This window comes from Schistocerca gregaria, chromosome 7, assembly GCF_023897955.1.
Source record: "Schistocerca gregaria isolate iqSchGreg1 chromosome 7, iqSchGreg1.2, whole genome shotgun sequence".
Taxonomy (NCBI): domain Eukaryota; kingdom Metazoa; phylum Arthropoda; class Insecta; order Orthoptera; family Acrididae; genus Schistocerca; species Schistocerca gregaria.
The window spans coordinates 457,106,649-457,133,087 of NC_064926.1; the positions used below are offsets into that span (position 1 = coordinate 457,106,649).

Consider the following 26,439-nt stretch of genomic DNA (forward strand, 5'->3'; position numbering starts at 1 on the left):
CATACACTCAGTTGTGATACATAAGGCTCCAACAATGCAGTGGAGGAAAGTGATTATTTGCCTCCAGGTGCAAAGAAGTGTTCCATGAGATGAAGCTGAAGGTGAAGTTAATGGAACTTCTAGTGCTGCACAAATCAAAATTTCAAGCTACCATGTCGATGAACTGGATAATGTCTAAGGGCACAGTTTAATCAAGTGTCCTCTGTATCACGCGCATTTAAATCTGATCTAGCCAATATTGACCTAGGTGAAAGGAAATGTGACAAAAAACAACAAGAAGTTTACGCTCACTGAGGCTGAGAAGAGAAGCCACGTTGACAAAAGAAGCCACTGCTAATGTTACACGACAGAAATAGTTGTGAGTTGTCAGCCATACAAAGTAGGTAGTTGGAGGGACATTGATTCATGAAGGAGTGTGACAAGTTTTGACAAATATATAACTTCTTTTGCCATGTTAAAATCTGATTCCTTTGTCAAAACACAGCATAGTTTGGAAATATTCTTCTCACTAGTGTTGTAATGCAGCTGAAATTGCGACAGAATCCTGAATAGTATGTTATTAACCTAACAGCTTAGTGCGAGTCAGGTTAAAACACTTTATCAAATGGCTCATTCTTGATATAAAAATAAACATGTAACTTCTTTATTGATATTGTTACAAAACCCACATCTGTTCCCAGTTCACCAGCTATCGATGGGCCTCAATAATTACGTTAATTCGTCGAAAAAAATCTGTAGCAGCTTGAAAAACGTGGAAGCATGTATGTTTCGCATAATAATCATGTAGCAAAACACTGTCGTCTTTGAGTGCTATCATTTGCCAAAATCTGGTTTCGGTGTCTCAAACCATTTATGAGATACAAGGCGTTTATGAATATTTCATTCTATTTTTTTCATTAACACACGAGTTCGTTATGGAATGCTTTACATACATTCCATATTGTCGAGTTTGGAAACAGCGATATCGTTCCAAGTTTAAAAAATAACTCAATATATTATCTATACTTTATATGCAGCAACATGTAAGCTAACATGCACCAAACACAAATTCATAGCGACACTGGGTTTCGCTGCATACTAAGAATTTCTTGCAGTAGTTTACCTACTATTGAATTATCACAATAACTGTGACCATTAACCAAGTAATATGCGATTCATCATGAAGCTGACGGATTAAACTACAAGATGTTCGAGAGTGAGAGCTTATTACCGAATGGTTTTTTTCAGAATGGGTTGAAAAAGATCGCAGATTGGCCAGCTTGGTGTTCATGCATTCAGGTGATCCTGGCAGATTTCACTGAGAGTAGGCCTTGCAGTACACTCTGCTCAAGTGCTGAGGCTTTCTGTAATGGCATTGTGAACTACCGTTCACACAGGGGACCACAAATTCTACGTAGCTGCACCTCATTCAGTATGGCGTCAACTGAAATCCTGTGGGTGAGTATGAATTTTATGGTGCTGGTTATGGAGTTAGAGTTAAATACAAGGAAGATGAAACCCAAATGTTGGATCCGAAAATAGATTTCGCACAGGTATAAGTCAGGAGCCACATCACATTTATAAAAGAAAAAGCACTCGACGATGAAAACGCATGTTGCAATGACAAACTAACCAACTGGCCACGTCACACTAGGGAGCTTTTTCGTGTGTATAATCCACAGTTTATAGAATGATTGGTCTCACAAATCAAGAATTTTATATGATTTGCTTTTTTTGGTTACTTGCAATAGGTTTATTCATTTATTCATCCAAAAATCTTTAAAGATTGTCGACTATGTGATTGGTTTGCAAATATTGCCACCCCCCACCTCTCCCACACACACTGCTGCAGAAAATCAAACACTGGGCTCTGTACTTGTAGTTACAGAAGCTGCGAAGATGTACCTCCCGACCACTGTTTTCACATTTACGGTAATAAAATGAAAGCACACTGAGATAGTATGTGTAGAGCAACAGTAACTGCGGCAGGATGCTTGTGTTTCGAAATATCGCCACTAGAGAGCAGTGGTGGAACTAAAGAAGCGCAACAAAGGGGTACAGTCAAGTTGAACTTTTTGTGAGATTACAAAATATGTGTCTCTTAAGTTGCGCCGCTAAAAACAGGGAGTTCACACATGAAACTGCATTGCAATTGTAGTATGCTATGAACTGTGGCAACACTTATGTTGCATGTGTGAACCTGGCCTAAGAACCTCTCTCTTCGCACTTGAATTACTCTTCTTGAGGAAGGTAAGGAGGCGTCTGTTGTCGTTAGACATTGACTGCACTTACGATGGGTCGAAGTATGCTGGGACGTTTGGAACTAAATGGATAGTTGTGCGTAGTAAGTACTGATGATTGCCGGTCAGAGACAGGCGGTAGGCTACATGAATAACAGCGACACGTTGGCTAGGGGCCTTTACTTGACTGGGCATGACGACGCCTAGGACTGCCTGTCAACGACTGACAGAGCGAGTGATTGATGATGATGATGATGATGATGAGATGATGTGGTGATAGCTGTCCATCACAGTAAGGAGGAGAGTCTGCTAAGTCCTCCTGGCGTCTGGGTGCTTGTTGTTGTTCTTGTCCTTGTTCTTCTTCTTCTTCTTCTTCTTCTTGTATGTGTCTACTACTGACACTTTGGCATCTGTCACGTCCTCCCAGCTGGCGGCTCCGGCGTCTTCAGCGGTCCTCGCCTCTTTTTCTTTGCTTGCATTCTCACTTTGTTCTATCGAGGCAACGAGAACTTCCCACTCAACAGGAGTGAGTTGAGGGCGGGCGTTGTAGGACCTGAGAGTGTCCAAGTCGATGGACACTATATTCTGCAGCTGCATCTTGGAGAGGGGGCAAGGAGCTTCCTCCATGATGACCTGGGCTGCCTTCGTTTCGCCACAACGGATGTCTGTACGGTTGCGTCTTGTGTTACCACCCCTGTGGCTTCCGATATTACTACAGGCTCCAGGGAGGTGACAGTCTTCGTATTGGCGTCCTTCTTCTGTTCTGGACGGGGCTGGCTGGCCAGTGCATCACGGAGACTATGCACCAGCTGCCGAGCCTCAGCTAGTTCAGCTTGGAGTGTTGCCCTCTCTTCCGCCATTGCGGCTTTGAGGGCAGCAATTTCTTAGTCGTCGTCGGCACACACCTCGCTGTCTGTGTCCAGAGGATCAGCCGCGTCATCGACCACCCCGTATCCGCCAGAGGGCGGGAGGGGGGGGGGGGGGGGGTCCACGACGCAGCGGCCGCGGTCCGCGGTTGTGTCCGCCTTCTTGCGTCTTCGTCTTGTCGTCTCACCGCGACCCCAGCTCTTAATACAACTGCAGCAACTGCAGCCACAGGTGGCGCAGCAGCGTGTGGCGTCCTTCTTTGTAGAGTGGCACGAATCGTATGCTTGCGCACACTGAAGGCACGCCACTGGATTTCGACAGTACTTGGCAACGTGACCAAGTTTTTGGCAGCGGTAACACTGCTTCTCCGCTCCGTCGTCTTTTTGCGTCCCCCATCTTCTGTTGCGCCAAGCATCATTGGCGGCATCTTTGCCTCCCTTTCCGAGTCGTCCAAGCATCCTGGGGAGTGACAGCGTGGGTAGCAAGCGAGCACTTAACGTGCAGCGATTCGCCCACCTCCCGGCTTAAGAAATTAATGCTTGTGGGAACGTGACTTGACGCTCCTTCCCGTTCCGCAGGCGTCTGCTATGAATAGCATACAATGGAAAGTATCTTCTGTCATGCACTTTAAAGTCTTATGCAGAGTATAGGTCTACCTAGGTTTAATTCAGACATTTTTTTCCAATCTGGACTGTGTACAACAGTGAGTACTTAAATATTAGATTAATCTTGCATTAATACATCTAACATCTTTGAGAAACACACTTTCATCGCAGGATTGTAACATATCTGTCTTGGCGAGTTCTCTGTAATCTGTGTCGTTGTCGGCGTCATTTCGGAAGAGGTGCTGTGAAAGGTAATACAATATAACGAGTGTCTTTAGAACAGATAAGAGTAATGAAATCCGAACCTTCAAGTCCTAAACGAGATCGAGATAGGTAAGTGTTAAGAATGTCGGCCGTACGGTATATTCCTAGTGGAAAAATTTTGAACCGCGCTAAGTTGCTTAAAAATGGCGGCTAAACATGGCTTTCACGAGTATAGTTTTGGCGCGATATACATGGTGAATCATGGGTGGCGGTTTAAAATATGTAATTGTTGTTTTACTTTTTGTCGAGGAAGATAAAATAAGTAGCAAAGTGGATGTTTAGTAAAATTATTTTACATTTTATATTGATTGCTTTGTGGCTAACCGCCCGGCGCGACTCCATTTTCAAACATGACTTGTTTTGTGGAAAAAAGTGTTGCGGTTTTCGCTGTTTGGTCTTGATCATTCTTAACATTTTCGTTGTGTGTCAATGAGGGTGCAGTCAGTAATTTCTGTTCCGAATATTTTTTTTTGATGATCGCGAACAAAGAATTTCGGTACGATCGATCATTTTGAGGCTGTTTGTTGAACGTTTGTTGAATTGCAGATGCTTAAGTTTGTAATGCATTTTTTTTTTTTTTTTTTACCCAATCTTCTTCGTGTTTTGTGGTTATGGCCGAAGTGTGGCCGTCTCTTGCGTGGTATGTCATTGTATTGAAATAGATGACCGTTCGTGAAAATAACTTTCGACGGTGGTTGACAAAGGTCAATGTTGCTTGTTGTCGAAGAAACATGTATGAATAATAATTATTTAATTCGTTTGGCTGCGGTAACATAGTATTATTGAGCGAACAGTTTTTCCATCGAGTTCATGTCCTAAGTTTTAATTTTCTGTAATAATGGTGTCCTGGAAACGTCAGAGTTCGTTGTTGAAATGGGGTTGGTAAATTTTCATTAGACTCTGTACACAGTGAATATCTACTCAAGAGTTCAAACTTAAATCTGGGATTCATGTCTTAGGTATTTGTGTTAGCTAGTGAACTGTTAATTTGACGTTAAAAATAAAATTTATATACCAAATGTTAAAGCTGTTTGTGCTATAAATATTCTGGTTATGTAATGTGATACTGGACAGCTGTGGGGAATTTGTGTTCTTCTCCGAGTAGAAATGTGTAATTTTTATGTTAGAAATTGATTTCAAGCAACCTAGACCTTGAGCTAGGCTACTGATCTGTAGCCAGAGTATTCATTCTGACAATTACTGCCTGATTTAGCCAAGAATGCTTTTACTTTACATTTTAGACACAGTGCATTTCTGGTGGTCCTATCAACTACCTCGCAAAAAATTATGAAACACCTGTATGTACAAGCCCTCTCATATTCCTTGATTTTGAGTGTGTCATGTAAATGCATACTGATATTAAAGATAGTTGCATGAATCTCACTGCTAGTATCTTCTGTTTACATTCTGGAGTTACAAATGGAAATATTTATTAACAAATATTCATTGATCATCTTTTGCGTGAATTCAACTAGGAAAAAGGCTTTTTGTCACTCACTTAAGGTTTTGATGAAACTAGGCATTTTTGGTCTCCTTATAAAGGTTAATAAGCATACCAAATTTTAGCATCCTGTTTCCATTTTACTGTGCTTAAAAGTTCTGAAGTTGTCTTTTTTCTGTATTGATTGCACATTTTTTCTAACCTCACATGTGCGCACAAATGTGTGTGCCCCTTTGCACTCCAGTGCACAGGGCTTATGGACTATCAGACCAAGAAAGGTTAGCAGTGAAGTTGCAGCAATTATAGACCATTTTCTAGGAGAGTAGTTATACTGTTGTGTGAATTGAGCAATAAAATTGAAAGAACATCAGCCGCAGCTTGCAGAGGAAGAAGACAAACCTGTTGATGGCATTTGTTCCTGATGTTGGTAACAAATCTATGAAGATTAACAGTACTCTGGAAACGTAATGTCTGGTGTGTGCTTTGCTAGACAACCCATACGATAACATTGTTGTTCTGTTAAGGAAGGCCTTGGACTTGGTTTACAAAGTCTGCCATATCCTATGCCATTGTCAGAGCAACGGTGTCGCACAGATAACAACCAAGTCAGCAGTGGTGGATCACTGCCTCTCCAGTGGACATGAATTATAATGGCACCAAGTTGACACATTCTGGGATTGTCTTACAAGAATCTGGCTACATGGGCTGGTAAATAGACAGGGTTCCAGTCGAAGGCGGCTTAGAGCCATGAATACAATTAGTACTGAAATGTGATCATCTATCCTAGTGAACATACCCACCCCTGTGATGGCAACACACTGAGCACTGCAATCTGTTCCTGCAGTCGTGTGGCCTGTTCTCTTGATCCTCTACACCAGCATAATGCAGTGAACCCTGATGTACTAAAAGACCCATAGTCCTAGGATGGTAGTCAGTGCTCCATGACTGGTGGCAAGAATGTGGCCAACTGTAAGCTGCCTCAAAGGTGACATTTTTCATTATGGTTGGAAAACTGCTGGTCAGCTGACTTAATGCAGAAAATGGAAAGTATTGATAGGAAACATTTTAGACCTTCATAGAGACCAACAAGACTAGGCTCCCCTTGTGATTTGAGTGGGCTCACACTAGGAGCTCAATCCTAATTGTGTGTTCCTGTTTGTACACAAATGTTCAATAAGGGATGTAAAAAGTGTTGAAAAATGTTGCTGACAATAAACATGCTTAGGTGTTTGCTATAGTTCTACATTGAGCAGAGGTTATTTAGTAGTAAAGTTCTGAGAGTGCACTTTCCAAGAGATTTTGGGCAACAGTTGCTGTACTCCCATATATATCTTTCCCATTGATCATTAGAAAATCAGAAATTAAGAGCTTTCTTCCTTTGTGTGTTCATGAGTGAGTGGAATGGGGGAGGGGATTTTACCCTGATTCACTGTAATTGACATGTTATGCTGTCCTACTACAGCTTTACATGTCTGCTTGGCAGTGGGTTTCCTGAATTTTCATTGGGCAGATTAAAAAAAATCATGTATAGCTATATTAAAGCTACTAAAATTTTGTAGTCACTTGTATGGTAGGTGTTTTGTAGTATTAACTCAATTTTCCCCCTGCATAAGCAGGTCTGATCTGAATTCTTCTTTCATCAGTTGGGAAAAAGATTCTTGGTTCCTGCTTGTGTAGCCCATGTTTAAACTTTTGTTCTGTTTACAACCCTGCTTTCTTCAGTTTTTTCTCTGCTGATGAAAGCAACTTTAATGCTAATAATGCTTTCAGTAAGGAAGAGAAACAGATGTATAGGCATGAGAATCCTGTCAATATCATAGGATAAAATCCCCCCCCCCCCCCCCCCATTCCACTCACTCATGAATGCACAAAGAAAGAATGAGCTCTTAATTTGATTTTCTAATGGTCAATGGGGAATAATATATGGGAGTACAGCAATTAACTAGCTCTTGCAAGCTTGCTCTTGCTGTTAAGTTTGTTGTGAAGCCATTGTACAACCGGTCATGAAAAACTACAGAGAATGTTCCAAATATCACATTTCAAAATAGGTACATAGCATTCTCAGTACTGCTAGTCACTTTGTTGTACCTCGAATAACACTGCGAGATTACTGTCTGTGACTTAATGGTGGGGATGAGGGAAGTCAATGCTGCCATCATTCCACATTTCTTCAACCTGCTGACAATCTAGTTCTGGTTGTAAAATGTTGCTGAGTTTGTAAGCTTTCTAATAAAATTAAAATACTAATATGGGTCCTGTGAGTGGACACACAAATCTGAAATTGAAAAGCCTTTTACTCTGAAAGTAAGTTCAGCCACTGCTTCAGCAGCAAGTGTCTCAAATTAGCATATGTAAATATCAATTACTCTAGACAGACAAGTTTGAACTAAATGTGAAAAATTTTTCATTTCTTGAGTAATTTTTGAAAGAATGTGAACACTTATACATGCAGTTAAGCACCAGCTCTCAGTGAGTGTTGTGTGTGTTTGCAATAGCTTGCTAGAAACCTATACGTAAATGAAAAAAAATTGAAAATCACTGCTGTGCATTGTTGAACATCACTAACATGAAACAATCACACCATTTGGCCTCAGTTGCTCTTTTGTGCTCATGTGAGATGGGTCATATTCATTTATGGTTAAGCCATTTATCATTCTGTTAAATGCAGTGTGTTTTTAACTGAAGTAGTGCTAAATTTCTTATGGTGCCAGATAAGGTCTCGTGTAGTGTCAGAAAATGTGTTGTATAAGAGATACTAAAAGGTATCAGATAGATTATATAATGGTAAGACAGATTTAGGAACCAGGTTTTAAGTTGTAAGACATTTCCAGGGGCAGATGTGGACTCTGACCACAATCTATTGGTTATGACCTGTAGATTAAAACTGAAGAAACTGCAAAAATGTGAGAAATTAAGGAGATGGGACCTGGATAAACTGAAAGAACCAGAGGTTGTACAGAGTTTCAGAGAGAGCATAAGGGAACAATTGACAGGAATAGGGGAAAGAAATACAGTAGAAGAAGAATGGGTAGCTCTGAGGGATGTAGTAGTGAAGGCAGCAGAGGATAAAGTAGGTACAAAGACGAGGGCTGCTAGAAACCCTTGGGTAACAGAAGAAATATTGAATTTAATTGATGAAAGGAGAAAATATAAAAATGCAGTAAATGAAGCAGGCAAAAAGGAATACAAACGTCTCAACAATGAGATCGACAGGAAGTGCAAAATGGCTAAACAGGGATGGCTAGAGGACAAATGTAAGGATGTAGAGGCTTATCTCACTAGGGGTAAGATAGATACTGCCTACAGGAAAATTAAAGAGACCTTTGGAGAGAAGAGAACCACGTGTATGAATATCAAGAGCTCAGATGGCAACCCAGTTCTAAGCAAAGAAGGGAAGGCAGAAAGGTGGAAGGAGTATATAGAAGGTTTATACAAGGGCGATGTACTGGAGGACAATATTATGGAAATGGAAGAGGATGTAGATGAAGACGAAATGGGAGATACGATACTGCGTGAAGAGTTTGACAGAGCACTGAAAGACCTGAGTCGAAACAAGGCCCCCGGAGTAGACAACATTCCATTAGAACTACTGACGGCCTTGGGGGAGCCAGTCATGACAAAACTCTACCAGCTGGTGAGCAAGATGTATGAGACAGGCGAAATACCCTCAGACTTCAAGAAGAATATAATAATTCCAATCCCAAAGAAAGCAGGTGCTGACAGATGTGAAAATTACCGAACTATCGGTTTAATAAGCCACGGCTGCAAAATACTAACGCGAATTCTTTACAGACGAATGGAAAAACTGGTAGATGCAGACCTCGGGGAGGATCAGTTTGGATTCCGTCGAAATGTTGGAACATGTGAGGCAATACTGACCTTACGACTTATCTTAGAAAAAAGATTAAGAAAAGGCAAACCTACGTTTCTAGCATTTGTAGACTTAGAGAAAGCTTTTGACAATGTTGACTGGAATACTCTTTTTCAAATTCTAAAGGTGGCAGGGGTAAAATACAGGGAGCGAAAGGCTATTTATAATTTGTAGAGAAACCAGATGGCAGTAATAAGAGTCGAGGGGCATGAAAGGGAAGCAGTGGTTGGGAAAGGAGTGAGACAGGGTTGTAGCCTCTCCCCGATGTTATTCAATCTGTATATTGAGCAAGCAGTAAAGGAAACAAAAGAAAAATTTGGAGTAGGTATTAAAATTCATGGAGACGAAGTAAAAACTTTGAGGTTCGCCGATGACATTGTAATTCTGTCAGAGACATAAAGGACTTGCAAGAGCAGTTTAATGGAATGGACAGTGTCTTGAAAGGAGGATATAAGATGAACATTAACAAAAGCAAAACGAGGATAATGGAATGTAGTCAAATTAAATCGGGTGATGCTGAGGGAATTAGATTAGGAAATGAGACACTTAAAGTAGTAAAGGAGTTTTGCTATTTAGGAAGTAAAATAACTGATGATGGTCGAAGTAGAGAGGATATAAAATGTAGACTGGCAATGGCAAGGAAAGCGTTTCTGAAGAAGAGAAATTTGTTAACATCGAATATAGATTTATGTATCAGGAAGTCGTTTCTGAAAGTATTTGTTTGGAGTGTAGCCATGTATGGAAGTGAAACATGGACGATAACTAGTTTGGACAAGAAGAGAATAGAAGCTTTCGAAATGTGGTGGTACAGAAGAATACTGAAGATAAGGTGGATAGATCACGTAACTAATGAGGAGGTATTGAATAGGATTGGGGAGAAGAGAAGTTTGTGGCACAACTTGACTAGAAGAAGGGATCGGTTGGTAGGACATGTTTTGAGGCATCAAGGGATCACAAATTTAGCATTGGAGGGCAGCGTGGAGGGTAAAAATCGTAGAGGGAGACCGAGAGACGAGTACACTAAGCAGATTCAGAAGGATGTAGGTTGCAGTAGGTACTGGGAGATGAAGCAGCTTGCACAGGATAGAGTAGCATGGAGAGCTGCATCAAACCAGTCTCAGGACTGAAGACAACAACAATAACAACAATTTGATGACGACTTATACCTCAGTAAAAGCTCTTCAAAATTTTCAAGCTGAAGACCAGATTTGATAGTCCAATATAAAGAATGACATGGATGTTGCTGTTACTATTACTTAAGTTTTTGAAAGCTGTCACAACGTGATGTGATCCTTTCAAAATACAGGCAGGCAGTTAAAACATTCTTGTTCAGTAAGTCTGGCTTTGTCTAAATCATTTAATACTAGCAGAACATACGTCAAACCACACAAGTAACTTTGTACAACTTGTCAGAAGATTCGAGGAAATGAAAGTGATGCCAGTGATCTGAAGGTGATGTTTCATGAGCCAGTGTTAAAAAGTTGCTGGTGTAAGGAGATCTGAAAAAAATTCAAATTTTAACTTTAGCTTCTCCCTCTTGATCAAAGAAAAGAAAGTTGGAATTCAATGTTAGTGAGTATGCAGTTAAACAGGCAAGCTAACTGAAAATGTAGGTATTGTATCAATTCCTAAGCCAAAAATAGCGGTGGATGTTCACCACTGATATGGAAATATTATTTGAATGTTGCCAGGGTGAAAGACGAAAGTTAGCATTCAGAATAATGTGTATACACAGAAGAGACTTATCCTTTGCAATCTAAGGAAACTAAATTATTGTTTTAAGTGGGTGAACCCAAATATTAAAATTGGTGTTTCTGTGTTCATTTTTAGCTGTTGCTGCGAGCACTCTGTCTCTGTGGTAGCCACCAAAATGTAATATTGCGTTTGAATGCTGAACACATTCAAGGAACGTGTAAAGAACTTAATGAATTTCTTGTACATGACTCTGATAATGGACTACTTGCTTAATCACTGATGACTGTCCAAGAGAGAACAAATTGTTAGAATTTTGGTGGGAAAAGTTAGGTTATAACGATTCTAATAATGAAATTACCTACAGCCAGTAGGTTAACACATGTTCAGATGGAAATAGTGATGCAGTATAGGGCTGTTGGTGAAGACACCGATATGTTGGTAACAAAACTACAGGCACTTGCATCATGTTCATTTTTGTCAGTCAGGTTAGGGCTCTGAACAATTTTTAAACAAATCTAACCCTGGAAAAAGCAGTTCTGTTGGTGGACTTTGTTGAAAACAATAGTACTAGCAAACCATTGATTTGAGTGATGATCCATGATGATGAGTGATTTGTTAATGCTGTCCAGAAGGAAATGAAGTGGTTATCTGAACACTACTAGTGTCAAGAAGCTGCATTATTTCACTGATGGTTTGCTGCTCAATATAAAAATAGAAAAAAACCTATAAGCTTTAAGATTTTCCATTGATGTTGAACATTATATCTTTTTTGCTATTAGCTACTATAAATCTGTGCGATGGATTAGAAGGAACTGTAAAATTAACTGTGAAAAGTTTTATTATGAAAATCTAATCAACTAGAGGATGATGTACAAATAACAGCATCTGGTGTTTACTATTTCTGCAAGGCTAATATTGACCATTCTTTTCCATTTCATAGAGAGAATCCTACAGAAGAAACTCAAAGAGCAGATTTTTGACAATCTGCACAATACCTGATACCAGCAATTTTCACAATAACAAACCATTTCCCTGTGATTCATTAGAAAAGTAACTTGTTCTGGAAAGCGTTCCTTGATTTTTCTGTTTCAATGAAAATGTGCCGCAGTGGGCATGTACCTCTCAAGAGAACTACTTTCGTGGCAGCTGTCTGTTATGACAGGTGGTACTTAGCTTTTGTGAATAATGTGTGTGATGCAGATGTTGAAGGTTTTTCTCCACCCACCTGGACTATCAGTGTCATTCTTGCAATTCTTTTGGCCTGTGAAGGAATATTTGTTTTGTGCCTAACATTTTATGTACTGTTGGTGTACCTGAATGAAGCATGTTAAGAATGTATTACTTTTATGAAAACCCTATAAAGGTAACAGAATCTAAATTCTGGCAGTGGATTCAGAACATACATTATTAAAACTTTTCATTGGAGAACTGAAAGAATCTTTTGTGCAGACTTTTTCAGTTATAGTTACAACTTTTGGTTTTGTACTTCTATTGTTTTAACAAAACATTTATTACAGCTAAGCAGTCTACAGTATGTGTGACCTGAACAATGTTGCAAATACTTAATATATATAAATAAGAAACTGATCTGATAATTAACCAGAAGTTGAGTGGAGTTACTAAATATTTTCTGGCAAAGACACCATCTTCTCCTGGCATTTGGTTAAATGATTAGTGATGTTGAAAATCAGCTAAGGACTTTTTTTTCCTTAAAGTCATGCAATTAAAATGGAAAGCTTCAGACACAGTATGCAAGCTGTTTGAAAACTTTACGGTATTCTACTTCAAAAATGTATAAAATACATGAAAGAAATTTTGCATTGGTTATTACTGCCTTGAAGAACCTACTAGGAATTACCTATGTTTTGTGTGTCCATTTAAAGAAAACACTATTTTTCTTTTTTAGAATGTCTACAGCCTTGAGTATTATTTAAGACCATAACTGTGTTCTCAGTAGATTGGAGAAACATGTGGTTTTAACGTCCTTGTAATTTTTTGTAGAAAATCACTATATTGGAAATTAAATGTGAAGAAGTTTGTCTGGGGCATAAATAATTTACAAAGATTTCATGAAATTCTGAGATGAGATGATGAGTGATATGACCTGGGAGATTTGATGATACTGGTACTCCACATCGATCCACTGTAGGTGATTGCCTTCTTATTTTTTCATATTGCTCCAACCAGGACTTCCCATTATTGTTATACATTGCCCTTTGTCAAAGTTGCTTAAATTAGTGGTTTGTGTATTTTTGGCTTATATCTGTGCTAGAATGATTTGCCCCAAGTGCTGATTGACTGAACTTTTACATACTAAACATAAATGTTGTTCATTATATATACAGTGTGGTTTGTTTTTCCAGCTATTGATGTTGTACAGAAACAAATTATCTGCAGCTTCATTTCTGAGGTCTATCAGACTTAGTGAAACTTAAGTAGAAGTAGCTTGAGTGGTTCTGGACACGTGAGTAGGTGAATAATTGAAAATGGGAAGTGATGTTGAATATAATTTGGGAAGTCTGTTGAATGTATTTATTATTTGAGACTAAAACAAGACTTGCATATGAGTCTAAGATTTCTCGCTTCAGTGATAGTGGGAGACCTTAAAACAGTGCCAAAGTTTTTGTATAGGCTATGTAAAATGAGTCACATTTTTAATAATTATAATAATAATAATAATAATAATAATAATAATAATAATAATAATAATAATAATAATAATCCGCACACAATGTGCACTAGGGGGAGGGGTGGCTGCAGTTCGCATGTATCTATCTGTATCTATGTATATTTCCTTTCCAGGTCTCCATTTGGACTAGACATGGACAGGAATGAAGAAAATGACAAAGATCGTAACAAGGAAAGAGATCGTGACCGAGCTCGTCGTGGAGACAGGCCGACCAGATTTGGCCCACGTAGTAGCAGTACAACACGGGACAGAGAACGTGAACGTGGAAGGAAATCCACTTCTGATAGACGAATCTATGTTTCCAACATAGCTTATGAGTACAAATGGCAAGAATTAAAAGATTTATTCAGACAAGAAGGTGAGCCTTAGTTCAATCTGTAAACAATGCTTTGTAAGTATTGTGTGTGTGTGTGTGTGTGTGTGTGTGTGTGTGTGTGTGTGTCCTGGGGAAGAGCCTTCCTTTATTCAGTTTTGTGACATGTTTTTCAATATTTGGTAGTTTATATTTAATGTAGCAGAAAATGTTTTAAATTGCAAGAAATGATATTTTGCTGATAATTTTGAGAGTAAATTTTTATCTTTTTATCAGTGTAACTAACCTCAAATCTTATTCAGTACATTTGTTGACATTTTTATTAGTAGTTATAATTTGCATTTTTATTTACTGTGATAAGTCAAAAGTGATAACGCTTGCACAGTCTTGTCAGAGGTACGTAATGGATAAAAGTGACCTTGTACTCACTCTACATTGATTTTGCCCACTGTTATGCGTACTTATAACTTGTTTCAGTATTTTTGAGCTGTCATAGAATCCTGCACTTTTTATATCGTAGAGGAAAAGGTATAAACATGGAAACCCATGTTTGTGTCTTTAAGGTACCTTCTTTTGTAAAAAATCTACATTTTATATCTTCATGAACAACTATAACAAGTTTAAAAATTAAGAGGCAAAATAATTATCAATCATTCCTATTCAAAAACAGATTTAAAAAAGCTTGTAAAATGGAACATGAAAAAAGGGGGGGTGCAAATACGGGCATCCACAAAAAGGTGCAAGAAATATTTTGAAATATTTTAATGAAATGGGTTAAAACAATACAAAGTGGTACACTAGTCTACAAAAAGCAAATTTTGTACTTCTATACATGAAATCTGAAATTAACAGTGAATGCAAGTAGCTCCTTTAGTGTTTGTGCAGTCTTAAGTGTGCCCATGTTTGGCACAAAATACATTTAATCCACAGCTCTCTTATCTTGAGAGAACTTTTAATCAAAGAAGATGCAACTTGCTTCGCATGAGTCTGGTGTATCGCCATCGTTCACATCAAGGTCGTTATTGCTGTCCACAAGGTGAGGGCTGCAGAAGCCTGAAGAGTCAGATGATGAATCGGAGAGTTTTGTGGAACAAATTTTCTTTTTTTGAGGGCCTTTGGGTTTTGCACCTCTGTACACTGGGCTGCCTCTATCCCCAAAGAAACTAATGACTTGCTCTTGATAGCACTTTGTCAAGTAACTTTCTCAACTGATCTTTGTATAACAATCCCATGATGTGGCAGGTGGTTGCTGCTTCTCGTCCCCGCATTGTTTTTCTCTTAATATGTTGCATGGTGAAACTGCATTTGTTGAAGTCCCTTGAACTTCGCGTTTCTGTGGCTTCTTCAACTGGCATAGCTAGAGCTTGATTTGACTGTAAATGAGCATAGCTCAAAGTAGTAGTGACGTCTGTTGGTTCAGAGATGAGGAAGTAGAGGAGCATGTGATTCAGAATTTTTTTGGCAACCAACGTACCTGCTATGAAATCAGTGTTGGTGAAGTTGTAACGGTTCCTAGGGTATAACCCGGTTACTTTGAATCTGTTTATTGCTATTTCAGCAGATTGGGTGTGAAGGTAGGCTTGGCCAAAAACCTCCATGATCTAAGGTGTGAGGATGCCCATTGTGATGCAGCCATACTCAGTGCCTCTCTGTTTTCAGAGGTCCCATGATCGTCTTATGTAGAGGTTGCAGTTCGTGAATGCAATGTTGAGGAAGTGAGAAAAGTCGTGGTGTTCTTTCACAAAGTTGGTCACATCTGGATTTCAGATTGCTATAATGACTATCCAAAATAAGACCTTTGTTCAGTTGGACGTGTTTTCTTAATGAATTGAATGAACCATCTGATGAACAAATTGTTTTCAATGCATCCTGAAGGATAGGCCTTAACAATTGCACCAGGGGGGCAGCTGCTTATTAGAGCTTGGGACAAGTCGGTTCTAGGGAAAATTATCATTGGCAGAACATAATGTCATGAAGCACTAATGCATGTGATTGTAGCCCCTATTTCTGCAGATGTTAAAGCTAAAATTTGTTTCTTCCCTTTCATCCCTCACACTTTTGCAATTTTGCTTTGGGCAGTGGGCAGGCCTGTCTTGTCTACGTTACACACTGTCTGCTGGATACGGGTGTTTGTTGAAAGTGTGTTACAATAAATCAAAGAAAACCATCACATTCTCTTTATTGAAGCCTAAGGGCCTGGCATGTGAAGTCCCACAACATTTGTGAATGCACATGAATGTTCTTGCAGCACCTTTCACAGAAGCCTCCTATACTTTCACAGCTGCCATGGCACATACCATCTGATATTTATACCACTGATGCCCCTGGTTCTTACATTTGTAGTGCTCCTTTTGTTTTTGGCAAGCAAGGGTGAACAAAAGCATTAGGGTCTATTATCACAGTTTCAAGATTCTATTTGTTTGATTGTTGCTGTGTGAGTTGTGTATGTGAACTTCAAACAAAATTTGACTAACCACAACCCCATAAAATTGTTTAAATCTCTTACGTTGTTTAAGAGAAGAGATGGTGTAATTATGGGCCTTCCTTAAATAGGGGCCCATTTTTACACCAACCATTCTTAAGCAACATGGCCACTATCATGTCTAACCTAAAACAGTGTGTTATGTAAAATGTGCTTCTAAAGTAGCTTAGGATTTGGTTGTTCTGGATATCACTGAGAAATTGTTTTAAAGTAATCAGGATATAAAAAGAAAGAAAGATTTCACTTACATTTGCAGTCCTGAACAAATACTAGTTCACAAAATAACTGACCAGTTCACAAAATAACTGACCAGTTCACAAAATAACTGACCAGTTCACAAAATAACTGACACTGTAACTACACTGCTTGAAGTGATGCTTCCAACTGTTCACTGCTACCATCTGTCAACAACAGGCACTGTTTTCAGCCCTTTCCCATACTCTTTGTAAAGGGTGCCCATTTTTTCACCTTTCTGCTGTGTAATGTAGGAACTGAACTTTCTTCAATAATTTTAATGCCATTCAGTAAATGATCAAGCCACACTAATAATTCACCTCTCTAACTTGCAGCAACAAATTGGGTTCCTGTTGATGGGTATGCCTTACATTTTTGTCTGTAACACATTAGCCTTTTAATCATTTCTATACCCCTCAAAGTACAATGTACATCTGTTTTTTGAGCTCCATTTAGAGATGTCATTCACAACTTCATAACATAACTCTTCAAATATTATTGGGTATTGTCTCCTTAAATTTCACGTCTTGGCTGACAATGACTGAAGGCCTTTGTGGAAGGTGAACACAAAAGCCAGACACCAAGGCCAACTACATAACTTCTGCAATGTTCTGCTGGTTCTATACTGTGATACTGGCTGTTAGCCTGATGCATAACCAAGAGTTACTTAATCTTGCTCACCTTATATCAGCACTGTTATTGCTGGAAATTAATCCAACATTGTCTGTAAAATATAACAATGAAAATAATAAATATTATTGGATAGATAAATATACTCGCCAAGTGGTGGCAGGAAAACACAGCATGAAAAAGGTCTTACATATGTAGCCTATTAGAGCCAGTGGCTCCTCCTTCCGGCAGAGGAGTAGAGGGGGAAGGAAGAGGGTTGAGGTAAAAGGGCTAGATAGATTTAGGAAAAGGAGTAGAATTTGGAGAAATCACCCAGAACCCCCTGGTCAGGGGAGACTTGCTGGACAGGATGAGGAGTGATGAGGGATTGCATCAGACAAGGTTTGAAAACCTGAAACCTTAAAGACAGAGCACTGCCTTCAACATCATGCATGAGTTAAGGAGTGAAATGTTAAGTGTATTGTGTGTAGCAGAGGTGGGAGTAACTACTACTTCCATAATTTCATGCAAGTTTTCCACATCTCTCATTTTCTGACCAGTCTATTTTTCGCTGTCTTCCCTCACACCTCTGTTTTATACAATGCACTTACATTCTTCACTCTTACTAACTTATGCACAATGTTCTAACAGTAATATAACATATTACCTGTTTCCCACCTTCAAAGCTCTTCTCCAGTTCAGTCCCCACGATGTGTCTCCTTCTCATTCTATCCTGTAAGTCTCCCTGGCCTGAGGTTCTGGGGGACTTTTCTCAACTCTATCCCTTTTCCTAAACTTCTTGAGTCCTTTCCCTTTACCCTCTTCCTTTCCCTTAAACCCTTCTGATGGAACTTCTTCTGAAAGCTTGCAGAAGTAAAACCTTTATGCGTGTGCTCTGCTGCTGCTTGGCGAGTAGGTTTTTTGTTCGTACAATCTTATTATATTGTGAAACAAGTACGATACTTATGATAAAAAGGTGTATTGTATATTGTGCTTCTGTGAATAGGTGATATAAATGTGCTGTATCATGTGGAACACCACAAACGTTGATGTTGACTAAAAGTCCAAAAAAGTCTTTTTTGCAGATTACATTTGACTTGGAGTATAACAAGTTTTCTCTTTGTCCTCATAACATTACAGGCATTGTCACTCTTTTCTATGGTACTCACCCAAACTCCCAGGCAGGAGCCAATGACATTGACAAATTTCTCGACCAGCAGGTCGGCCGATCTTGTATGATGTGTGTAGTCTTGGCTTCCAGATATAGTGCATCAATGTTTCATGATACATGTGCATAAATGAAACACATCCAAACCTTAGAGTACCTCAATCCAGTGCTGACCGTGTTCAAAAATGCTTGTCAGCACATCACTTCGAGAAGTGGGATAACAGTACAAACTTCAAATTTTTATCCTCATTCATCAGTGCTCTAATTTTTGTGTGGGTTCAGTTAACAGTAATTACAGGGATGTGCATATTATGAGTCAGTCCCCCAGGCGGTCCACATCTCTCTTGTGGATACGTTGTGGCGAGCACGTGGCCCCGATCTAGTTCAGTTCTCCTTCCTTTCTGGGCTGTCCTACCACCCTTCCCCATCCCTCTTTGTCCTCAATCCTCCCCCCTCCCCCTCCTTACCTACCTTCAAACTCCCTCTTCTTTTGGGGGTAATGTATCGAGCCTTTGTCTGGAGACACTTTCGAACACTCCAGGATCCCATTTCCATTGTTTTTTTCCCCCGTCTTACACTTTCTGCCTCTGTTGGTCTTTCCCTACGTTCACTCTTCTCCTTGCTTTCATGCCCTTACTTCTATCTCTGCCTCATTTTCATTGCCCTATTCTCCTTGTCTTATTCTCCGCTTCGGTGTTGAGACTCTTTCTTCTACCCCTCTCTCTCTTTCCCCTCTTCCCTCTCCTTTCCTCCCTGTGCGTGTCTGAAGGCCGACCCACTGTTCGCACACGTAGCCGGTGACGGGATAACGCATAATTCCTCGCCCTGGGTCAACAAGTAAGGCACGCATGTATCCCCTGGTAAAGGTAAGGCCCAGGGAGGGATTGCCTGAGCTGTTACTTTCCGAACGTTCAGATTGGTCCCTCCGTCCGTTTCTTGGGAGGTGTGACCTGAGGACAAACCACTAAGACGGGAGTGCCCTCTGAGGGGGGGGGGGGGGCGGCACAACGATGGAGCACGCCATCAGAGACGTTGGCAATCATGGGGATTCATCCACAATTGATTTTTCTTCTTCTTTTTCCCTGTCTTTTGCCCAAAAAAGAAAGTTAGCTGAAATTCCTGTTACGAAAATTCTGCTACCACCACCACCACTGTGAAGTTTCTTGTTGTCACGAGGTCTTACGGTCAAGATTTTATAAGTCAACCCTTAGGTCATTCAGTAGGGTGTAGATGCGATTGCAGGACCAGCGAAACCTTGTACTCAGTTGCGCTACGGTACCTTGCTGTTGGAAACAGTGCCCCCTCCTTGGTCCCTCCTTCACTTGCGACTTTGCTTGCATTTGTCCTGCGGCTCCAAGTCCTCTGTTCCACCTGCAGGTCTTTGTCAACAATTACTGGCTCTTGCCTTGTTTAGCGATGCAGGTATAATCTACATAGATGGTTGTGTGGTCGATGGACGCACTGGGTTTGCTTTCATAAACGGCGACTACGTTAAGCATCATTCCCTGCCTTGTGGGAGCAGTGTTTCCATTGCGGAGCTGGTTGTTCTTTATCGTGCATTCGCTCACCTTTCTTCCTGCCCTGGGGAGTCATTTGTCATGTGCAGTGATCCCTGAATAGGTAGCAAGCACTCGACCCATGTTTTTCTCTGGACCATGTGGTGCGCGGTAATAAAGATGCTGTTTTTGCTCTTGCCGAGTGTGGTCACTCAGTGACGTTTGTGTGGACCCCGGGCCACATCGACATTCAAGGAAACGAACGTGTCGATTGGTTGGCCAAGCAGGCCACCACTTCCATACCCCTGGAGCTTGGTCTCGTGGAAAGAGACCTCCGGTCAGCCCTACATTGCAAGGTCCGCAATGTTTGGAGCTCTGAATGGTTGGTCTTGAACAAGCCAAATAAGCTCCGCATGGTCAAGTCGTCCACGGCCGTATGGAACTCATCCTTGAGGGGCATGAGTTAGGGACTCAGCTTTCTGCCGTCTCCGAATTGGACATAGGCAGTTAACCCGCAGCTATCTCCTTCGTCGTGAGAACCCGTGCAAGTGTCACTGATGCAGGGCTTGACGGTGGTCCATCTTCTGATGGACTGCCCCCTTTTAGCCCCCTTGCAGCAGTCCTTTAATTTACCAGCTGCACTTCCTTTAATTCTAGGTGGTGATGCCTCTATAGCTGACTCAGTTCTACGTTTTATCCATGTAGCTGAGTTTTATCACTCACTCCAGTGTGGGCGCTCTCGCATGATTTCACAGGCTACACCCACTCCAGTGCCTTTTAATTCTGACGTGGATACCAAAATAGTGTCTTCTATGGTAAGAAGTTGTGTTGGTACCCTCTGTCAACGCTTTCCAGCTGGAGGTTCTTCGTTTGTAGTTGAGTTGTTGACATTTTACCTGATCCAGCAACCACTGTAGTCTGTTTACTCTTATCAACTATTTGCTCTACTCCTTCTTTTCAAGTGTCCTCTATTTTGTGTTATTGCGATGTTCATTTTAGCTCTGTACCCCTTGGTGTTCCCTCCCTCTGGGTGCAGAGGTTACACTTTTACTGTATAGGCCTTTTCTAATTATGTCTGTTTGGAACGAGGGACTGATGACCTTGATGTTTAGCCCCCATCAAACCCCAAAACAAACCAACCAACCGAGTGCCCCTTCCAGGCCCAAAAATTACTTCGAGCCACTCCTACACACATTCCATATACAGGTGGAGGCCCACTGCACCTTGAATTCGTTGCATGGCGAGGTGTATACCAGGCCACTCGACGGACTAACTTATGACGAGATCATGTCTTTTCTCCCTGATCAAGGAGTTAGGGCTGTCCATCGGGTCATGAAGAGGGTTGATAAGAACATCATACCGACCCGAACCATATTCCTGTCATTCGACAATGTGCAATTGCCTTCATGAATTAGTGCGGGTTATGAGATCATTGCTGTTCGGCCGTATGTATCCCGCCCTACAAGGTGTTACCAATGTCAGTGGTTTAACCATACGCGGCAGTCTTGTTAAAGTGCGGTTAAATGCATTACTTGTGGCGCCTGTCCACCTCCGTCCGCTCGTTGCGTCAACTGCTTGGGCGACCATGCTGCCTCCTCTTGCGACTGCTCCGTCTACAAAGATGAGAAAGGTATACAGGAAATTAGAGTGAAAGAGAAGGTGGCAACCTCAACTGCTCACAAGTTATTCAATAGCAGAAAGCCCACTGTGCTTCCGGCAGGGATATACAGTACCTTTCTTGCCTCTCCTCAGCCTACCAGGGAGGTAGCTACACAGACTTGCGATCTAACGTTTAGTGATTCGGTCATCAGATCGGCCAGTGCCAAGATTGCCCAATCAATGTCTCCTCTTCCTCCCACCAACCCTAAGGCTCAATCATCTACTACTGCCAAGACGAGGTCCTCTAAATCAGATGCTTGAACCTTCAAAAAAGAACATGCAAAGATTTCTTGCGTACCTGAACTGCGCAGCCATCAGCTGTTCTTTCGACCAAACGTAATTCTTCAAATAAGGCTCATAGTAAAAAGAGTTCTCCATATCCACCGAGGTGCATTTCTTCTCCTGTGCCACCTAGCGGTTGCTGTCCCTGGCCATCTTTAGTTTTGCTAGGCCGCACCGCTGGAAGCTGGTCACCTGGCTTTTCACTGGCGGAGGAGGTTGCCCCTTCTGACAAGCTCAGGAAAGTGGCAGACACAACTATTGAGTTGATGGACCATAACTCACCACCTATAGATTGCAGCAGCAGTGCTCCTTCAAAGCCAAGCCCTCAGCACCCATCAAGGTGACCCTTTCTCTTTTTTTTCTCTTTTTCATAATGGCACTTCCTCAATGGAATATTTGTGGCATTCGGTCCAACTGAGAGGAACTACTATTGCTCCTTCGAATGCACTGCCCACTTGTTGTAGGTCTCTAAGAAATGAAGTTAAGTCTATGCAATTGTATTGACCTGGCACACTATACCTCTGTGCGTTTTGACCTACCATATGTGGCAGGTATTCCGGCTCATGGATGGGTCATATTGCTGGTTCGGGATGATTTCTACTACGATCCAATCATATTGCACACAGATCTGCAGGCAGTTGCTGTCCGAATTACTCCCCCCACTTTCACATTTTCCATTTCTACTGTTTACACTCCATCATCGCCTTTACTGCCTTTACTAGGGCGGACATGATAAAACTGATTGCTCAGCTTCCTACACCATTTTCGTTGATTGGAGACTTTAATGCCCACCATCCCCTTTAGGGCTCTCCAGCATCCACCCGAAAGGCTCCCTCTTAGCAGACCTTTTCAACCACTTCAATCTAATCTGCTTAAATACCGGTGCACCTACCTCCCCTTTGGATGCAACACATACCTATTCCCACTTGGATCTCTCATTATCCACTATCCAATTTGCATGTTGGTTCGAGTGGTATGCTCTGTCTGACACATACTTGAGCGCAATCCATCTCCTGCATCACACCCCTTCTCCACGTTCCACTAGCTGGAACATCTCCAAAGCCAACTGGGGGGCTTTTCACCTTCATTGTGACCTTCCATGATCCTGACTTCTCCAGCTGCGATAGTCAGGTCGCACACCTCAGAGACTTTATTCTCACTGCTGCTGAATATTCCATCCCTTGTACTTTATCTTCTTCCCATAGAGTCCCAGTCCCCTGGTGGACTATGGCATGCAGTGACGCTATTCATGCTTGGCAACGTGCTTTACACCCCTTCCACTGCCACCCCACAATGGCAAACTGTATCAGTTACAAATGACTCTGTGCACAATGTTGTCGTGTTATTAAAGAAAGCAAAAAGGCTTGCTGGGTGGCTTTCAGCAGCTTATTCAACAGTTTTACTCCTCCTCCGGTTGTCTGGGGGTGGCCTGTGCCGGCTATCTGGTGCCAAGGTCCACTCCCCAATTTCTGCCCGGACTGTAGTGAATGACGTTCTTGTGGATCCTGAGGATGCCTCAAATGCCTTGAGCCGCTTTTTCGCGGATGTTCCGAGCTCTGCCCATTACCACACTGCTTTGCTCCCCCAGACACAATTGGAGGTGGTATGGCCACCTTCTTTCGTCTTTCTTTCTTCAGTCCAGTTCACCATGCGGGAACTCGTGCAGTCTATTGGTCCCAATCCTCTGCACCGGGGCCTGATGGTATCCATATTCAGATGCTGAAGAACCTTTCTCCTGCAGGTAAAGACTTTCTTCTTCGTGCCTGTAATCACATCTGGGCTGAAGGTCGTGTTCTCACATGCTGGCGTGAAGCAATTGTTGTTCCCATTCCCAAATCAGGAAAGGACAAATACCTTCCTTCCAGTCTGCAAGGTGATGGAGTGCACGGTAAATTCTAGATTGGTTTGGCTCCTTGAATCTTGATCCTTCCTTACCAATGTCCAATGTCGCTTTCGTAGGTGCTGTTCTGCTGTTGACCACCTAATTACATTGTTGACCTTCATTATAAACAACTTTTTGCATAAGCGCCAGACGGTGGCTGTGTTCTTCGATTTTGAGAGGCCTCAAGACACCTGTTGGAGGGTGGGCATTCCCCGCACTATGCTTGCTTGGGGCCTTTGCGGCTGCCTCCCTCTTTTTGTTAATGCTTTTAATGGATCGAATGTTCAGGGTACGTGTGGGTTCTCATGGTACGTGTGGGTTCTGTTTTGTCAGATGCCTTTCGCCAGGAGAATGGGATGCCCAGGGCTCTGTTTTGAGCGTGGCCCTTTATGCCATAGCTATCAGTCCAATAATGGATAGCCCTCCCGCTGACGTTTCAGGCTCGTGTTGCCTAGACCGTCTATATTCCTGGAGTGTCGCTAACGGTTTCAGTTTTTCTGGTGAGAAAAGTCTGTATGAACTTCGGGTGTTACAATCCATTTATTCCACTATCCTTACATCTCGGTCCCGTTGTTCTCCCATTCGTGGAGACGAACAAAAATTTTAGGTCTTACATTTGACAGGAAACTTTGCTGGTCTCCACATGTCTCACTTGGCTGCTCGTTGTACCCGTTCCCTAAATGTCCTCAGTGATCTCAGCAGTATGTCATGGCGAGCAGATCGGTCCATTGTCCGATCGAAGCTAGATTATGGGAGCTTTGTCTACTCTTCCATCCATCGTACGCCGTCTAAATTCAATCCACCATCAGGGGTTACATCTGGTGACTGATGCTTTCTACACCAGCCCTGTTGAGTCTGTATGCCGAAGCTGCCGAATTACCGCTAAACTACAGACGTGATATGTTGCTTTGTTGGTATGCCTGCCGACTGACGTCAATGCCTGACCACCCGTCATATTTCTCTTTCTTTGAAAACTCTCTCGAACGCCAATACGGGCTGTAAGTATCTGCCCCGTTACCTCCTGGAGTTTGCTTTCATCGCCTGCTTCAGCAACTTGATTTTACCCTCCCTACGACTTTTCGAGTGAGTGAGAGCCCGATGCTACTTTGGCTCCAGGCTCAGGTTCGCGTTTACCTTGAACTCGGCTCGCTCCCAAAGGAGAGGACTGCGGATTTGATATACCGCTCGGGGTTTGTCGAACTTCGTTAGACTCGCTAATAAAGTTTTTATTTACACGCATGGCTCAAAGACTACTGCTGGTGTCGGATGTGCCTGTGTCGTTGGAGAGGATACCTTTCAGTATCGGCTCATTGACCAGTGTTCAAGCTTTACAGGTGAGCTTTTTGTTCTCCATCAGGCTGTTCAGTATATCCGCCGCCACAGTCATTCTCCCTATGCCATCTGCTCGGATTCTTTGAGTGCCATTCAGAGTCTGCGTGACCCATATTCGGACCACCCTCTTGTGCAACGAATTCAGCGGTCGCTTCAGTCGTTAGCTGATACTAGCGCTCGTGTTCTCTTACTTTTGGATTCCTGGCCACATCGTGTGCCTGGGAACGAAGCTGCTGATGCTGCAGCCAAGGCTGCTGTCGTCCTGCCTCGGGCAGCTTCCTTTTGTGTCCCATCAACTGATGTTAGTGGGGTTCTTTGTTGGCGCGTTTCATCATTGTGGCATGAGACTTGGTTCTCTCTCCATGAAAATAAGCTTAGGGCTATCAAACTGATCCCGACGGCTTGGACGACCTTCTCACACTGATCCCGGCGAGAGTAGGTCATTTTGGCCATGTTGCAGAGTGTGCATTGCCGATTTAGCCACTGCTACCTGTTGTCAGGTGACCCTGCCCCGCAGTGCCCCTGTGGTCATCCATTGACGGTGCACCATGTTTTATTGTCCTCTCCCCGTTTTATTCACTCTCGTCTAGGTCTGCCGTCTACCTTACAGGAACTTTTAGCTGATGATGCTCGAGCAGCTGCTCGTGTCCTTAATTTTATTACACTGACGGACTTGTCCAAAAATATTTTGTTTCTCTGTGGACTTGTAAGTACTTTCTGATGTTGATGTTGCCCCCTTGCGTTTTTCTACGGTGTTAGTGCACTAATGTTTGTGACTGGGTGCTAATGACCTTAGTAGTTGAGTGCCCTAAACAAAGAAAGAACATCAGTACATGATACAGTTTATAAAATTTGGAGTATGAAACAGTTTCATAGTGTTAATATTGAGAAAGAAGATAGGTTGTTAGGGAGAGGCTTTAGTTTTTTAAACACTTAAGTGCTCTCTTGTATTGGTTATTATGACAATTTCTTTTATTCATTGGATGTTAGGGTTTTACAGGAGAGGTGGTGGTCTGCTTAAAAAGGTTTTTGTAAAGATTGAATGGTATCAATTTTGTTGTTTGTATCTAAATTAGGTACGAGGATATTTTACTATTGTCTTTGCCATAGATTAACCGAGACATTCACTCAAGTACACAGCATTGTTGTTTAGAAAGGGGGTAATCATGATTTGGTAACCAGGGACATTTACTTACTCAAGTCATAAGTTAAGTCAAATAAGTTTGACTGTCAGATGGAACCAATTTTGGGGAGAAACTGATTAGGAAATTAATTTTCCTCTGGTACTTTGTGACATTAAAGAAGAAGTGATAGAAAACTCCTCTGACATT

The 26,439-nt window shown here is 41.7% G+C and overlaps 1 protein-coding gene across 4 annotated transcripts in view; it reads left to right on the forward strand.

The window, feature by feature from the left end:
- Nucleotides 1-3,859: 3,859 nt before the first annotated feature.
- The window catches only part of LOC126281367 (myelin expression factor 2), a 69,855-nt gene continuing 47,275 nt past the window's right edge, over nt 3,860-26,439 (forward strand). The window contains exons 1-2 of one of the 4 annotated variants that reach the window (XM_049980282.1): nt 3,860-3,942; nt 13,765-14,009. In XM_049980282.1, coding sequence (XP_049836239.1) covers nt 13,784-14,009 — 226 coding nt within the window. In that variant the 5' untranslated portion in view covers nt 3,860-3,942; nt 13,765-13,783. Of the gene's footprint in view, nt 4,025-13,764; nt 14,010-26,439 lie in introns of all 4 variants that reach the window. The other 3 variants (XM_049980281.1, XM_049980284.1, XM_049980283.1) reach the window with 3 other exon arrangements.